The 18474-nt window shown below is 35.7% G+C and overlaps 1 protein-coding gene across 1 annotated transcript in view; it reads left to right on the plus strand.

The window, feature by feature from the left end:
- LOC150080841 (uncharacterized) overlaps positions 1-18474 on the plus strand; it is an 852072-nt gene that overhangs the window by 694229 nt on the left and 139369 nt on the right. The window contains exons 31-32 of the mRNA XM_090381010.1: positions 4938-5064; positions 13640-13819. Of these exons, the coding sequence (XP_090237136.1) occupies positions 4938-5064; positions 13640-13819 (307 nt within the window). The remainder of the gene's footprint in view (positions 1-4937; positions 5065-13639; positions 13820-18474) is intronic.

The raw sequence follows: 18474 nt of genomic DNA on the forward strand, positions 1-18474 counted from the left end.
TGAATTATTTATGCTGTCTTGTCTAGATGATACTGCAGTGCTTCTTTAACCAGTGACTCCATTGTTTTACCTGGAACAGAAGTCAAACTGACAGGTCTGTAGTAGATCCCATCTACCCTAGGTCCATTTCTTATGTTTAACTTCAACAAATTCTCCTGTACTTTACTCTCAGTTATTACAAAATCATTTAACTCCCTGTTAGAGTTAGATAAACATCTGGCCGTCTCCTCCTTGAATAACTCCCAATGTGTGAATGTAGATGCAAAATATTGATTTAGTTTGGCAGCTATCCGAGAATGATCATCTACAGTCAAACAATTGATATCAAATGGACCAATCTGATTCATCCCCTTCCTTTTAGATTTTATATAAATAAAGAAGTCATTGCTGTTTTTCTTTGCATCCTTTGCCAAAGATTTTTCATAATCTGCCTCTGCTTGCCTAGCCTCTTTTGTGACCTTGATTACAGACTAGCCTGTATTTACCATAGGCTTCTCTTTTGCCTGACAATTTATGTGCATCCCATGAATTTTTCTTCTCTGCCACAAGTCTCATTAGTTCATCTGACATCCATTTGGGCCTAAACCTGGAGCAGTATTTCTCAGTTGGAACAAAAATCCTAGTAGCTTCCAAAATTGCAGCTTAAACTTCTCGAATATTTAATACCAATTCCTTAAATGCTGATCTTCAGCTAATTTTCCAGTGGGGCAAAGATTACTTAGTTGATTTCAGTCCTTCTAAAACTCAGCCCTGTCTTATATCTTGCAAAAAGGATTCTTCTGCTCCTTTGCTTCTCTTCTATGACACACTGATTCTAGGCAAGATCATATATCTCTTTTGGGGATTAGCCTGGCTTCTAATTTCTCTTGGCATAAGCATATTACAAATATTGTTTCTTCTGCATCTAAAAAAAGTTGGATTTCTCTTTTGCTCTCGCCTTTACCATTTTCCCAAACAGCTATTCACTCTGTGCAAATTGCATATCTTCCCTACCATGGAATATTGTTCCCACATTCGGGGCGTTATCTCAAAGCCTCTCTCTCTCTCAGGCTTCTCAATTCCATTCAAAAGGGGGAAGTTAGGTTAATTAATGACTCACCTATATGAGAGTTTCTCCAGAGACTTTCATGGACGTTCTGTTTCTGTTGCATTCCTTTTCTATAGATACTTTCATGAGCACTGGTCTTCTGAATTGGCTTCTATAATTCCTGCTCTCTCTCTCTCTCTCTCTCTCTCTCTCTCTCTCTCTCTCTCTCTCTTCCTCTTCCAAAGCAGTCCAAACACATGCCAGAACCAGTCAACATCCTTTTACTGTCCAACTTAAAATTCACAGAACCAACTTTTTTTCTTCGTCATTTATTCAGTCAACTTCTGTTTTCTGGAACAACCTTCCTTCGTGCATATTTCCTGAAATTACAATCGCCAGAAGTTCAAGTCTAATGTCAACAAGTATCTTATTTCAACCCATGCATGGTACTAAGTACTATAGGTTCTAATGCCTGTTGTGTTTGGAGTTTTTATTAAAAAAAAAAAAAAAAAATCAATTGGGCCAAGGAGAAATTATCTAGAAATTGTGCAAGGCTGATGGGGTAGAATTTTTCTTAATGTGTTCTGTGCTTGTGGACACAATTAAATAGAAGTGGTGCAAGAATATTCACTGATGCTGCTGGGGCAGTATTATTGGGTTAGAAACAGAGTTGGAGGGGGGGGATACATAGACTAATAGATTAAGTAGAGCCACAGGCAGAGGTAAAAGTGATTCTTGCATTGAGCCACAGGCAGAGGTAAAAGTGATTCTTGCATTGCTGCTATTAGAACATGCAGCAATCTGCAAAGCAAGGTGGCAGGGGTTTCTGTTGGGGGCCTCAGAGAACAAGAAAATACATGGGCTGTGTTAAGATTACTAATAGTAAAAACAAGTGAATACTCATGCTAGGAGCATAGTAAATAAATTTGAAGTACTGATCAAGTTATCAAATGCAAGTATTGCAGGGATATCAAAAACATGTTGTCACTCAGATATGAAGGATGCAGAATTTGAATATGGTAAGTACAATATATGAAAAAAAAAAGGATAAGACAGCAGAGGAGGGGAAGAGAAGTTATAAAATCTAAGGCAATGTATCTAAGTTGAGTTGAGTTGGATGGCCAGCACAATATTGAGTCAGTTTGGTGTGACATAAGCATTATGAAAACAAAAGTGAGAGTAGGATGTGTTATAGGTCTAATGATTGTGATGAGTATAACAAGCAGTTATACAGACAAATAAGAGTAGACCAGTAAATCATAATGTTTTATATTGTGGATTTTAACTTTCTGATATTGTCTGAAACTTGTAGGTCTGTCACTACTGCACAATAGCAAAACTTTAGCAGATTTATTAGATGACTGTGTATGTGCCAATATGTTAGAGAGACAACAAGAGAAAGCAAAAAAATTTATGTCATTATCACCAGTGGCTCTTCATGCATTTAGAATCTGCAGATAAAGACCACTTGGTAGTAGTGTGATCACAGTGTATTGATGAGGTATTTACTTAAAAACCTAATCACTGCCAAGAAAAAAGGGAAGGGCTTTTGGATTCATAAAGTTGTATACGATGGTCTCAGACAGTTTTTAAATTTTAAGTGAAACTGACTGATAATGCTGTACCAACAGCTAATTCTAAATGGGAAACATTCAGGGAAGTAATCATAGAAGCCCCTAGGCATTTTATCCAGACTAAGAGATGCTGTTTGAGGCTTAAGCCTAAATTAATTTTTGATGAACGTGAGACTTGTGACATAGAAGGAAAATACATGCATTGCATATAAATTATCAGGTGATACAGAAACCTATATTAGGTATAAAATAGTCTGCAATCAATTCACAAAGTAGGATAGTAAAGATACGGCAGATTAGAAGTCTCTGGCAAAGAAAAGCAGCAAACACTTTACTTCTTAAACACTAAAAGGAATGGGAATATTTCACATTGGTCTGCTAGATATAAATGATTCAACTATTGGTAATCATGCTGAATTTTCTGACAAATTGAATAGGTATTCAATTTGAATGTATCTACATTCAAATGTGAATGTATCTACATTCAAATGTGAATGTATCTACATTCACACGTGAGGAGTTTTATCAGGATGGGGATGCCAGAAGTTATCAAATTCTGAAAGGGAGCTAAGTGATTTGGTGATAACTGAGAGGAAAGTGGAAGAGAAATTGTTGAAACTAAATTAAAAAAAAAAGTACCTGTGGTTGATAGGATCTACCCAGTTATATTAAGGTAGGTAGCAAAACAGGTAGGCAAACCTCTAGCCATAATTATGAGTGCATCTTGGATTCAGGAGAGGTTCCTATGGAATGGAGATTTGCAAACATATTCATGAAGGAGGATAAAAAGGGTGATATGAGTAATTACAGACCTGTTAGCTTGACCTGTCAGTTCCAGGGATAATATTGAAGCCAGTAGTTAACGAAGTAATGCAGGACCATCTAGATTGAAATGCAGTTATATTATAGTCCCATCATGGATTTGTTAAGGGGCAATCTTATCTAACTAATCTGATTGGACACTGATGTGGTGACAATGGAACTGGATGAAAAAAATAATTTTATCATCATATAATTAGATTTCAAAAGGGCTTTTGATATTGTTTCACATAAAAGGGTGCTGTACAAATTGGAGCAATGTGGTATTAAGAGCAAGTTATTACTGTGAATAAAGGGTTAGTTGAGTGGGAGAAGATAGAGTGGTTATAAATGGATACTGCACTTTGTGGACTAATGTTATTAGTGGTGTTCCCCAGGTTCAGCATTGAGCCCCATTGTTGTTTCTATACTTCTTAATATTGATGAAGGTAAAACTGCAGCCATTATCAACCCACTGCAGGATGGAAGCCTCCTCAACAATTCATGCTGAAGGAAATGGACCATAATTTGCCACGCTGGTCCAGTGCAGATTGGCAGATCGACCGTATTTAGCAGTCAGGGGCTTGAACCCAAGTCTACTCAAAGAGATATGCTCCTGACCACTTGGCTACAATGAAGGTATATTAATAACAGTAATCAAGGTATGCTAGTGCAGCAAGATCTAGAAAAATTAAATAGATGGGCTGAGAAATGGCAACTGAAGTTTAACCTTGACAAATGCAATGTACTACATTATGGTTAGCATTAACCCCAGATTAACATACCAACTGCATAGTACCACACAAAGAGTAGTGAAAAATTAAAAAATTCCTGAGGGAAATTGTGCATAAAGTTCTCTGAGCAGTTTAGGCATGCAACCAGGATAACTCATGGGGTTTTGTCAGTGATATACAGGAATTTTCTAGTAGGGATAAGGAGGTAATTATCCCATTGTATAAGTCAATGGTTAGGCTGCCTCTTTATAGTACTGCTTACATTTCTTGAGGCCTCATTTTAGTAAAGATGTTGATTTGCTGGAATGATTGCAGAGAAGTCCAAAGAGATTGATTAGAACAAAAGGGTGCTCTTACCAAGAAAGGCTTCAGTTCTGCAAACTGCAATATCTAGAGACTAGGCACCTGTGATGTGATCTGATTGGAGTGTTTAAGGGTTTGAATGGATTGAGCAAGCTCAGTGCTGGATGGCATTTTCCCTCTTACTCAGATTACACATATGAGAGGGCATAAATTCAAATTGAGGAAGAATGGTTGCAAGATGGATGTGCAGAAGAATACCTTCAGCCAGCATTTAGTTAATTGCAGGAACAAACCATCTGTTATTGTAGAAGTAAGCATTTGCCACTGCTAATACTAAAACTTGGAGTTTTGCTTTTCACTCTATCTATATTATTTATAATAAATTTTCAAAACAGGATGGTTACAAAATGAAAACTTGTAATCACCCTTTCTTACAAAATGTATTATACTTTATTAAATTAATATTACTTCCTAATGAAAATTAGTGAATTTTCCTTTTAGGGATTTCAAGGTGAATACGGAAATCCAGGACATTTTGGAATCAAAGGTGATGCTGGATTCCAAGGTTTACCTGGTCTACCTGGATTTCGGGGACCACATGGGGAGAGAGGTGATAGAGGTCCTAAAGGTATTACCCTCTTTTTTTTTTCCTTTTGGCACATCAGTTATTGGAACTGGCACTGTTTATGTTATGATAGTTCATATTGTGTTTAAAATGTATCTGTACAAGTATATATTCATAGGCTGAATTGTGTGTTGTATCCACTGATAAAACTTGGAAATCTTAAAGGGCGACCTCTCCAAATGAATGACAGATTCAAATCCCACACCCATTATACTGTCAATGAGGATATCCTACTAGTATTCATGGTCAATTATCTGCTGGCTAAAGGCAAATTTCCATTCTTATTTATTTACATAAATTACAGTTTGGAGTGTATATTTTATTGTGCATTAAAAAGATACTTTAGTATTCCATTCATAATAAAGTTGGGGACGTGCTGTTATTAAAAAAGGTTTTATTTTTCCACATGTAGATAATGTAAAAATTTTTTAGTACTTCATTTGTTTTTTTTTTAAGCACTAGAATTTAAGCAAGTTAAATTCTTTTCTGCAATGTAATATTAAAACAGGGATTAGATTATTTCATTTGTTAGTAGTAATGGTTGGTTAGTTTTTGATTTTAAATGATGTATCATCTGTTGTGGCTATAGTATGCCAGTATAGTATGCAAGGTATTCGGTTTTAGTGCATGAAGTCTAACAATTTGAGAAGTATTACAGTTTCAGAACTGAGGAAGTTCCTCTGCTCTTACCAGGAACACACAAGTTATATAAATATATATATCCTAACCACAGTCTGGAAAGGATAATTCCTTATTTTTTCTTACTTTATATTTTTTTACCATATTCTTTGTTTTTGTTTTAATTTCTTTATCCAAATCCAACTGCTAGACTTTATTTTTCCCTGTTGTGTTCATATCAATTTGTATTTGTTATGTCAATTAGCATATATATACAAGTTTGCAATTTTTGTACTCTTTAGGCCCGAAGACAGGTTTCAGCAAAACTCCAAATTGGTCCCAAAATATCTTGTACAGTATTAAGTATGAGATGATAGCATTTCAGTAAACAACTTATACAATCTCACTCATGGTAAGAGTGTATTTTTTAAAATAACTTTCAGTTCTTGTCTTTTGTTTTCCATGGTTGGAGTACCTAACTTATTCTTCTTCTCACATAGATTTCTAGTTATTGGCTTATAATCAATATTGTTAATATTGTCATTATAATCAATTTGGCCCTGGAGAGAATGTGCAAGATTTATGGGATAGAATTTTTCTCTACATGTTCTGTGCTTGTTAAAAGGAGAGACTGTTTTTACAGGTATGGGATACACTTGAATAGAAGGGATGCAAGGATATTTGCTGATGCTATCAGGGCAGTGATAAGTGAGTTGGAAAACTACTAGTTTGGGGGGGGGGATACACAAACTAATAGCTTAACTAGAACCACAGGCAGAGGTGAAAGTGTTCTTACACTGCTACTATTGGTACATGCAACAGGCAGGAAAGCAAGGTGTCTGGGACTTGAGGCCCTGCTGTGTGTTATTATGGAACAAATAAATACATGTTCAAAACATGTTCATGTATACTTACTTGTACACTATTCTAGGAGCATTGTAAATAATTTTGATGAATTTTAAGTACAGTGGACCCCTGCTTTACAATATTAATCTAATCCAGAGACACCATCATATTGTGAAAATATCATAATGTATATCATAAAAATATCATAATATCGTGAAAATATCCGAATAACATATTGCTTTTCGGTAATTCATTCCAAGACCTCAGAAGTTGAAATTTTTGCTATATAACTAAGCTATTTATCTCTCTAAAAGGCGATTTTTTTTTTTTTTTTTTTATAATAAAAATTATATTAGTTTTATATAGAACACTGAATACCATATTTTCCAGTGTATACCAACTCACCTTTTATCTGAAAAAAAGTTCCATAAAATTGTGGTGCATCTTATACACCAGAATAAACATTAAAACATGATACAAATTTAAAAAAGAAAAAAGATTAAAAATGCTGATGGTGCCACATATTTACTTATCCCCCCCCCCCCAATGTTGTTTAAAATGATAATTATGTATCAGAGACAATCATAAAGTGAAATTAGTAGGTGCCAGTTAACATGATCACTGGTTAATAGAATCGGCCACTTTTTATAGAATCAAATTTCAAAAAACTAATTCAGATCATTAAAATGCACCACACTTTCATCATTATCATATGTTCAGTTATAAGAATCACTTTTGAATGCCTTTGATATTTTTATAATGCACATTTCTGGAGGTCACTACCATAAAACAATAAAAACAATTTGCAGTTTCCGGTTTACTGTACTTTTCTGTTAGTACAATCTATTATAAATGGGTAATAAACTTGATTTTATTGCATTTGTGATAATACCGATAGCTGGAATTTTGTGGGTTTATATGTTATTATGGTGAAATGTGTTTCCCTTTCCATGAAATCAATCATAAAAAACATAATACATTTTCAGAACTTCTCTTCATTCCTACTTTTTAAGCTTCATGAACTTGTTACTCCATATCTCACTTGTGTGTATCATGTTAGTTGCAATTTGTGTTGTCATGTTCTTTGTTATTGATTACTTATCTTTTTTACTGTTTTAAATTTTACAACCCCTCCCAAAAAACGTCAGTGAACAGAAATATCAATTAGTTAGTACTGTACATATAACAGTATGTATTAATTAAGCTATGTACTTAAGCATAAATTTATTTTTATTTTGCTAACCTGTGAAAAATATTCTTCTGATTTTCACGTATCATATAATTTTGTTAATTGGTAAGGTAATAAAGTGTAAATTTGTGCTTTATATCTTTATTTTTATTGCCTGTGGATAATATTCCTCCTGTTTTTGCTTATTATAATTGCCATTTAATAGAATTAAAATTCAATTCACAAACGTGATCACAATGACTGATGCCTACTACATATCGTATAGTGAACGATATTTTATTTGCTCATACAGTAAATCAATCATAAAGTGGGGATCCATTGTACTGATTAAGTCATTAAATGCAGATATTGTAGGAATAATAGAAACATGGTGTCATACTTATTAAGTGATGCTGAATTTGAATAGGGGGAGTACAATGTATACAGGAAGGACAGACAGGAGAGGAGAGGTATAGGGGTTATGCTCCTAGTTAAGAATAGTTGTTGCAACGTTTGATGCAATGTATTTGTAATTTGTAATGTTGACTTGTATTTGTAATCAAATTTGATTACAAATACTCTACTTGTATTGTTGCAGTCATACTTCCTGTAGCTACCATTTGATTGTAGCCATTCAAATGGCTACAATCAAATGGGTAATTAGGCTATTGGCTTTGATTTTGCTAACCTCTTCCAAAGCCAAGGATATTTCACATAAAACCATCTATCATGCGTGCTCAGCACACGTGCGCCATTTTTCCTCCTTTTTTTATTGGTTCGCCAATCACTTTGATCATAGTACCCCACTTCATATCATTTAACCTTTCATTATATCATATCATTCATATATTATATCATATCTTCATATCATTCATGAATCTATTAGTTTTTGATATTGTACAGGATGAAAAAACTCAAATAACTCACACCCTAAACCCTATCTCTGAGATTGGCTACCTCAAAAGCTGACTTAAATAAGACTTTTTATGATGATTTGAAATATGAAAAGTATTAAAGCAGAGTTCAGACCCACCTAACTCTGCCTCAGTAGCATCAGCAAATATAAAGGAAGGTTGTTCCAAAGAATGGAAGTAGAAGGAATAAATAAAGAAAGAGAAGGTTAGTTCTAACAGTTTAGAGTTTAACTTGGAGTTAATGTTGACTAGTTGAATCTTATGTTAATTTATTTGGAACAGAGGTGGAATTACAGATGCCATTTGAGAAAAATAGTGCCCATGAAAATATCTATAGAAAATGCATGCAATAAAAATCGAATATCTTTATTACAGAGAGAGAGAGGTCATTAATAACCTAACTGTCTTCTTTTGGCTAGAATCCAGGAGCTTAAGAGAGCTTTTGAGAGTACCCCAAACTTGAGAATAGCATTCCATGGTGGGGGTTGGTTTGAAATTTCTCCAGCACCAGCAGTTGTTCAAAAGAAAAGTCCTGCCCAGAAAGGTTAGAAGTCAGGATTATCCCAAGGCATGTGATCATGTCTAGAATTATGAGTGTTATTGAAAATGAGCATTCAAGCAGCAGACTCTCTTTTGAGAAATGAGACAGCACTGTTTTCCAAGGATTGATGAACTAAGTTTCCTTTGCCCTGTTAGAGAATTAATTGATGATTGCCATATACAGAATTGGTGGCAAATACTTAGGAAGAAAAGATATGCAAAGCAGTTCTTGATGATAGTGTAGTATGCTATCATCAGCAGAATTCTGGACACTGTTTTCAGTCAGTGGAAGAAAGTCATTAATATACAGGAAAAAGAACAGAACCTTGCTTAACATCAGCATTAGTTGAAATATTAAGAGCCATCTACCATAACTTGCAATTAGTAGTAATAATGGCAAATGATGCAAGAAAGCAAGCTTATATAGCATTAGCCAAAAAGAAAAAAAATCACCCATCCATACCCTCCAAGAATTGTCTAGTTCCTCCTTGAATTTTTTCAATCCATCCACTTCAACAACAACAGATGGAAGCCTGTTCCAACAATCAACCATCTGCTGGCAGAGGGAAAATTTCTGTACATCCATCCTTCCTTAACTTGAATTTATGCCCCCTCATGTGTGTAGTCTCAGCAAGTGGAAGAATATTATTAACATTCAGCTTACTCAATCAGATCTCCCCAATGGGTGCCAGGTCTCGAGACACTGCACTTTACAGAACTGAAGATTTTCTGGGTAAGAGCACCCTTTTGTTCCCTTCACCAATCTGGTTGTCCTTCTCTGTACCCATTCCAGCAGATCTATATCCTTCCTAAGGTGAAGCCTCCAGACCTATGTATAGTACTCAAGATGCAACCTAACCATGCCGTTATACAAAGGGATAATCACATCCTTATCCTGCTAGCAAAGTTTCTGTATATCATTGGCAATACCCCATAAGTGGTCTTGGCAGCATGTCTACACTGCTCAGAGAATTTTATGTCTGACTGCACAATTACCCCCAGGTCATTTTCATTCTTCACAACCCAGAATGTAGTACTACACAGTTCATAAGCCACTCTAGGGCAGTGGTTCCCAACTGGCAGTTCACGAACTCCTGGGGGTTCGTAAAAGGGTTCCAGGGGTTCATGCTAAAAATTCTGTAATGGCATCTGCTTAGATTTTCTTAGGTATATTTTTGCAAACTACAAAATAGTTTAATATTAACTTATTCGTTTCGGTTCAAAATTTATATTTAGTTGTAGTTTGGGTGATGCACCCTTACATAGTGAGCGACAAGATGTTAGTGGGGGGATGGGGATTGAGCACGAACGTGCGATATGTATTGCACCGTTTAGTTATGTGTCAGACAAATTCTGGTAAACATTGCTATTTGCTGCACCATGCCATATCATGTTGGATTTGAACGTTATACAGTATTAAATTGTTTTTAATGTAAAAACATAGTATTTTTAAATACTTTTTAATGGTTCGACTTTAAAAATAATTATGGACCATTGGTTGAAGACTGGAAGCAAAAAGAACAATGATGTTGAAATACTAGTTAATGAGAAGCATGAAAATCAAAATCATCCCTCAAATTCATCCCAAGATGACCTTCAAAAAATCCATAAAATCCTCCATTCGGCTTGTCAAAATTCCTAAAAATTCCCAAATAAGATGTTCAAAATATTGTCGAGGAAATATAGCGAAGATTACATTAAATTTGGTTTTTCATTTCTTGGAGATGAGGACACCTGCAATGTGTCATTTGCAGAGAGGAGTTTACTGGCAGTAGTTTGAAACCCTCTTGTCTTATCATTTAGAAACAAAACTACAAAAAATCAAAACATCTAATATAGATTCATATATATCGCTTGGAAATAAAGACAGTGAAAAAGCACTTGTGGCATCATACTTAGTAAACAATGAAACAGCAAAAGCTGGAGAAACCCATACTATTGCAAAAAATTTGATTTTCCCACGTGAAAAAGCTATTCTCGGATGCATGTTTGGTGACAATTTGACAAATAAATTGGATATGATACCCTTTTCCAATAACACAGTATCTCACCAAATACCTGTCTGAAGATGTTGAATCTATTATTATAGAAAGAGTGAAAAAAAGTACATTTTATGCTTTGCAATTAGATGAGACCATGGATGTTTCCAATCTGTCCATTTTAATTGTTTTTGCATGCTACTTGAATAAAGGTAAAGTGGAGAAAAATAAGCTGATTTGTCATCCTTTAACAGCGCTTACAACAGATGAAGACATTTTTAAATTACTTAAGTCATATTTTGAACAAAAACAAGTTTATTATTGTTTATTTGGTTTTTTTTAGGAGCATTTTTAGGATATTAGGAGCTGCGGTGGTCATTCCCCGACCTTTCCGCATCCTCCATATTTGGTGGTGACGGGCTCGAACCCCAGTCTAATCAAGAAGCGTGTGCTACGCACTGCTGCTCCTTCCCACCTGGCTACGGAGGCGCCACAAAAACAAGTTGATTGGTCTTTGTGTTGTGGAATTTGTACAGATGGAGTAAAATCAGTAACAGGAAAATTTGTGGGCCTTATTACTCACATCAAAAATACATGTGCTAATATCCTGTGGACACATTGCAGCATTCATAGACAAGCTCTAGCGGTGAGACGAATGTCGCAACAACTTAAGTCTGCTTGATGATGCTGTCAAAATAGTTAACTTTATAAAATCGAGATCAACAAATTCCAGACTATTCATTTCTTTATGTAAAGAAATGGGCAGTGAGCATGTAACCCTAATGGTAAACTTGATGTCGATGGTTCGACTTTTGATTATCCTGCTCAGATAACTGACAAACTTAATGAGTATTTTGCATCTACAATCAAACATGAGGAATTCTGTAGGGAAGTGGAGGCCAGAAGCTTATCAAACTCAAACAGGGAGCTTTTGTAATAACTGAGAGCAAAATTCCCTTAGCCATAATTATGAAGGCATCGACTCAGGGATGGTCCCCACAGACTAGAGATGTGCAAATGAATCCCAAATTTCCAAAGGGGGATCAAAGGGTGACATGAGTAATTACAGGCCTATTAATTTAACTTCTATTCCAGGGATATTAATGGAGTCACTGGTTAAGGAAGCATTGCAGGATCATCTAGACAAGACTGCAGTTATAGTTCAGACACAGCATGGGTTTTTTTTTAAGGTGAAGTCTTGTCTGACCAATTTGATTGGATACTATGATGTGTTCACAAAGGAACTGGATGCAAAAAATAATTTTGAAATTGTATACTTGGATTTCAGGAAAGCTTTTGATACTGTTGCACATGGAAGACTACTGTACAAATTGGAGCAGTATGGCATTAAGGGCAAGTTGCTACAGTGGATAAAAGGTGGTTGAGTGGGAGAAGACAGAGTGGTAATCAATAGATACTGCTCTACATGGACTAATGTTATTAGAGAAGTCCTCCAGGGTTTGGTGTTGGGCCCATTGTTGTTTTCTGTATTTATCAATGATACTGATTAAGGTATATCAGGCTTTATGTCCAAGTTTGCAGATGAATGAAGGTTGGTAGGGTTGTAATAACAATAATGACGGTATGCTACTGCATACAGGATTTCGAAAAGTTGAGCAGATGGGCTGAGTGATGCCAACTGAAGTTTAACATTAACAAATGCAAAGTACTGCATATACGTAGCAGTAGCCTCAGAGTGATGTACCAACCGTGCGGTACAACACTCAGAGTAGTGGAGAATGAAAAATACCTAGGGGGTAATTGTACAGTCAGATATGAACTTTTCTGAGCAAACAGGCTGCCAGAGCAGCTCATGGGGTATTGTCATTGATATACAGGAATTTTGCTAGCAGGGATTCTGAATTACCCTGAGAGAGAGAGAGAGAGAAGTAGAAGGGAATCACCAAGAAAGAGAAGAATGATGATCTCTTTAGGAATTACCTAGATATTAGCAACAAAGACAAAATAACTGACTCCATAACAGATGGAATATGTAGAATTATGGAGTTAGACAAGCAGATGTCACACAAGAGAGAGAGAGCAATAAACCCTAAAGAAAGTCTAGAAATAAGTGTTCAATATATTTAAGAAGACAACTCTAGAAGAAGCAGATTGGTTGGCAGTCACATGCAATTTTAAAAACATTATCACAAATTTGAGTGTAATTTTCACCCTATTTAATATACATTTACGAGCAAAAGATTGTTTTCGAAGCACTGTTGAGCACTACGAATAGTTTTTGAGTAAAAAGTAGAAAACAGAAAATTAAATAAAATAAATTTGGCATCAGCATGCTCTTTCCCATACAACCAGCAACTATTTAATAACAATTTCATCTTTTCTTTATTCTAGAGGAGAAAAACACTAACAAAAACAAATTTAAAAAAAGATAAGATACTGTGAATGTGGAACTCATTACTTTTTTATTAATATTATTTTGATAACAGCCATTATTACATTTAAAATAGCACTCGAAAAAAGAAAGCATTTATAATAGAATTGTATATTTCTAGGACATCCTACTTCACATGTAAGTAAAGGAGAAACTGGTGTTCCTGGTCCTCAAGGTCCTCCAGGGCATATTGGTGAAAGGGGAATAAATGGGATTCCAGGCATACCAGGTATAAAAGGATCAAAAGGAAATTTTGGACTGGATGGAAGACCAGGATTACAAGGTCCTCAAGGAAAAAAAGGTTGGAATCTTACCTCATTTAAAAATATTTCAGTATCATCACTTGAATTAGCATTAAACTTATATTTATAGTATTATAATTGAATTCTGAATTACATATGTGAATTAGCACGTACACAGTATAACCAGATGTATTCTGACACCCTTCCTTCAATATTGTGAACTGCACCAGAAGTGTCCTACACATGCATTCCATCTCAGACATACCAATATAGATTTTTGTGGGTTTGTGTGTATATTAGATTTTCATTGTGGGCTGGCAGTTGGATGCCAAATCAATAACCTTTTTATGCTTATAACTGTAACTTGTCTGAACTTCCAAAATCTACTGTGGCAGGTGTTATTCAAAGGTAAACACCAAAGGCGATATCTCAATTAAAAAAAAAAAAAAGAGAGAGAGAGAAAGGGATCTGGACAACTTCAAACTCACATGTTGTGGAGCAAGTACAGAAAGCAACAAGATCATCCATCAGTACATCAGCCATTCATAGGGACCTGCATAGCCTGGGTTTCAGTAGCAAAGCAGCTGCACATAAACTCAATATCACATTCACCAAATGTGAAATCTTATTTGGAGTGATGTTTTTCCCAAAATTCATGGAACTCAAGAACAGTGACAGAAGATGCTGTTCACTGATGAATCTCACAACATAATGTTTAGTTCCAGTGGATGTGTCTGTATATGGGTCTGGGGAGCACTTCCTCTCATAAATATATTGTTTTCATCATAAGGTTCAGTAGAGGCAGCCTGATAGAATGTTTCAGCTTCTACAATTATGCATAGTGCTGCCATATTTTAGGACACTGTAGGGGTACCATAGAAATGTGTCCTGTCACCATCAGCATGACAATGCTCACAATATCATATAGTGAGGGTTATACATGACTAGGATATGGATAATGACATTGAAAAGTATGGCTGAACTTCAATGCTATTAAACACCTGAGGATGAAATGGCTGTGCAGATGCTTTGAAAAATGAAATTTGTAATGAGAAATTCGATATTATGGCCAAGACAAACCAGAAGTTGGTATGCCAAGTTGAATCTGTCATACAGACCAAAGATGGCCCTACTATGTATTAGGTTTTTGAATAAAATACCTTTTTTTTTTTACAATTACCTGTGTGTGCACCCAAATTACTTTTTTGTACTTTAAAATCTATGTGATGCTAAAGTAGCAGGGAAGAAGTTAGTATTAGTAGTGGCAAATGATGCAAGACAACAAGCTTATATAGCATCAGCAAAACAAAAAAAAAAAAAAAAACACCATCCCGAATCACCTCTCCTGTCCATCTGCTCCAAAGTTAGTTTGTGTAGTTCTTCCTTGAATTTATTCAAACTACCTGCTTCCACCGCAACAACAGATGGAATTTTTTTCTAGCTGTAAATCATCCACTGGCTGAAGGCAAAACTCTGCATTTCTATTCTGCAACCATCGTTCCTCAATTTGAATTTATGCCCTCTCATATGTGTAGTCTAAGCAGAAAAAAGAATGCCATTAGCATTGAGTTTACTCAATCCATTAAGCTTTAAACACCTTAATCAGATCACCTCACCAGTGCTAGTCTCTAGACATTGCAATTTGCAGAACTGAAGCCTTTCTTGATAAGAGCACCTCTTTGTTCAGTCTTGTTGTCCCTCCCTAAACCCATTCCAGCAGATCTACATCTTTCCTAAAACGAGACCTCCAGACCTGTAGACGATGTGGCTTGATCATTGCCTTATATAATGGGATAATCACCTCCTTATCCCATTATTTCTCATCTCATTTTCCAGTACCCTGCATTCAGGGTAGTGGAAAATGAAATACTACAGTTGTAATACCACATATATTTACACATTAATCTAGGATTATTGCTACCCATGTGTTGTACACTGCATTTATCAAGGGTAAACTTTAATTGCCACTTCTCAGCCCATCTGCCTAACCTTTCTAGATCTTGTTGTAATAGCATAACTTGATTATTGTCATTAACCACCCTGTCAAGTATTTAAAGTATTTATCATCTACAAACTTAGATATACCTTCATCAACATCATTAATAAATATAGAAAACAAAAATGGGCCCAACACTGAACCACGGGGGACTCCACTAATAACATTGGTCCACGAAGAGGTGTCCTAACCACTCTCTGTCTTCTCTCACCCAGTCATTTCTTTATCCATAGCAGTAACTTGCCCTTAATACCACACTGCTCCAATTTGTACAGCAGTCTTTTATGTGCAATAGTATGAAAAGATTTATAATTTATTGCCAAGAGTAAGCTTCCAAAAAATATTTTAGTGAAAGTTAATTTATTCTGTAATATGAAAAGTGAATAGCATTTGAATCATTTTACAGTATATGTCATCAATAAAAATAAGAAAAACCGCATTAGTAAAATATTTCTCATTGCAGAATAATCACAATTTATCTTTTTATTTATACAATTTAATTGTACACATACACTTTTTATTAAGTTCCTTGTTATGGCTGGGGCTCCTGAGGCATTTACATATAGAGAAAAACAAATCTTTTGGCTTTTTTTTTTTTTTTTTTTTTTGTTTCGTTTCCTACAATCAAGAGCAAAAGATGTTATGCATACTCCTCCTGTCAATCTAATCTTTTATCCTACAACTCTGTGGATAGTGAGTACGAGAGTTTCCTGTGCGGACGTGCCTTTCTGCCGCTACTGGAACAGAGAAGTTTTTTCTGATTTATTTTCTGCTTTATTAGTTTAAATTGACATATTAACTTATTTCTAGAGTAGCTTTATATTCCTATTTACGGTACTTAAAGTTAAAGTAACTTAGATAGAGATTTGTAGGTATTACTTAGTATCGGAAAGGGTATCAAATACACGTGTTTACCGTTCATAAACAGCCGCCATTGTTACGTGAAAATTAATCAGTAAATCTATTAATCTTGTCGAACTTCATTGGCAATTAAATTGTACTTTTAACTATACATATAACCACTTAGGTTACGGAACATATATAATTAGTAAAAATAAATAATTAATACATAACTTGATACAGAAGTTATATAAAGGGATTTCGTAGATAACACTCGTTACTGAAACGCGATACAGCATATCCAGAATTCGATAGCATTAGCTTTGTATAGTATAGTGCATAATATAATATTGTCAATTAATCAGTAGATCTATTAATCTTGTTAAACTTCATTGTCAATTAAATTGTTCTTTTAACTATATATATATATAACGACTTAGAGTACAAACGTAACAAATAATTAATACATACTTGATACGGAAGTTATATAAAGGGAACTCGTAGATAACACTCGATACTGAAAAATAAATATAGCGTTATAACTGTGTTAAGATACAAGTTTAAGGTTTTAATTTTGTTCTGAAATTGTAATTTTACTGACATTTAAATCGAAATCATGATTCTGACCAGAGCAGCAAAGCAAAAGGCTCAAGCTAATGGGAGTGCTGTGACTCAGGGGAGAACTGAGGGGGGCAGTTGCCCTCTGAATCACAGCCTTTTAAGATGCACTGTTTGCTTGATGTTTGCGGAGCAATCGGGTACGGGACATGATACTGCCATGGGGGATGTCTTTGTGTGTGCACGATGCAAGGAGTGCAAGGAAATTAGGCGAAAACTCGGCGTTGTTATGGGCCTATATGAGACCTTGAAGGACAGGGTGGATGCCCTCGAAGGAAATACATTGAGGGGCCCATCAAGCTCTCAGCTGCCCACATCAACGCCAGAGCTTGCACTTGGTCATCTTGCAACACAGAGGCAGCCCCCAAGGCAGAATGCGCTGGTCCCACAGGAACTAGTAGTTGTTGGTGACTCTATTGTCAGGGAAACGGGGAACATGCTTTGTAAAAAGGATAGGTGGAACAGGACCAGGGTATGTCTGCCAGGGGCAAGGGTTGATGACGTTGTAGAGCAGATATCATCTTTTAAGGGCACAAAAGGTGATATAGTTGTACACGTTGGCACAAATGACATTAAGAGTAGGAGACCAGCGGAATTACTTAACAAGTACAGGTCACTGTTGAAAAAAAGCCGTGAAGTAGGGTTAAATTTGAAAGTGTCTGCAATTCTGCCCAGACACGATAGGAGGGAGTATATGATGAGAGCCTTGTCGATCAATTCGGCCCTGGAATTAATTACAGACCTGTTAATTAACAAGTAATTACAGACCTGTTAGTTTAACCAATTAATTAACAAGTAATTACAGACCTGTTAGTTTAACTTCGGTTCCAGGAAAATTAATGGAGGCACTGGTTAAAGAAGCACTGCAGGATCATCTGGACAAGAATTCAGTTATAGCTCAGACACAGCATGGTTTTGTTAAGGGCAGGTCTTGTCTGACCAATTTGATTGGATACTATGATGTAGTCACAAAAGAACTGGATGCAGGGAATAACTTTGATATTATATATTTGGATCTTAGAAAGGCTTTTGATACTGTTGCGCATGGAAGACTGCTGCACAAATTGGAGAAGTGTGGCATTGGAGGCAAATTGCTGCTATGGATAAAGGGATGGTTGAGTGGCAGAAGACAGAGAGTGGTAATCAATGGACACTGCTCAACGTGGACTAATGTTATTAGTGGAGTTCCTCAGGGTTCAGTGTTGAGTCCATTGTTGTTTTCTGTATTTATAAATGATATTGATGATGGTGTATCAGGCT

Source organism: Mastigoproctus giganteus, chromosome 9 (genome assembly GCF_048544385.1).
Source record: "Mastigoproctus giganteus isolate SK-2022 chromosome 9, ASM4854438v1, whole genome shotgun sequence".
NCBI classification, from domain to species: domain Eukaryota; kingdom Metazoa; phylum Arthropoda; class Arachnida; order Uropygi; family Thelyphonidae; genus Mastigoproctus; species Mastigoproctus giganteus.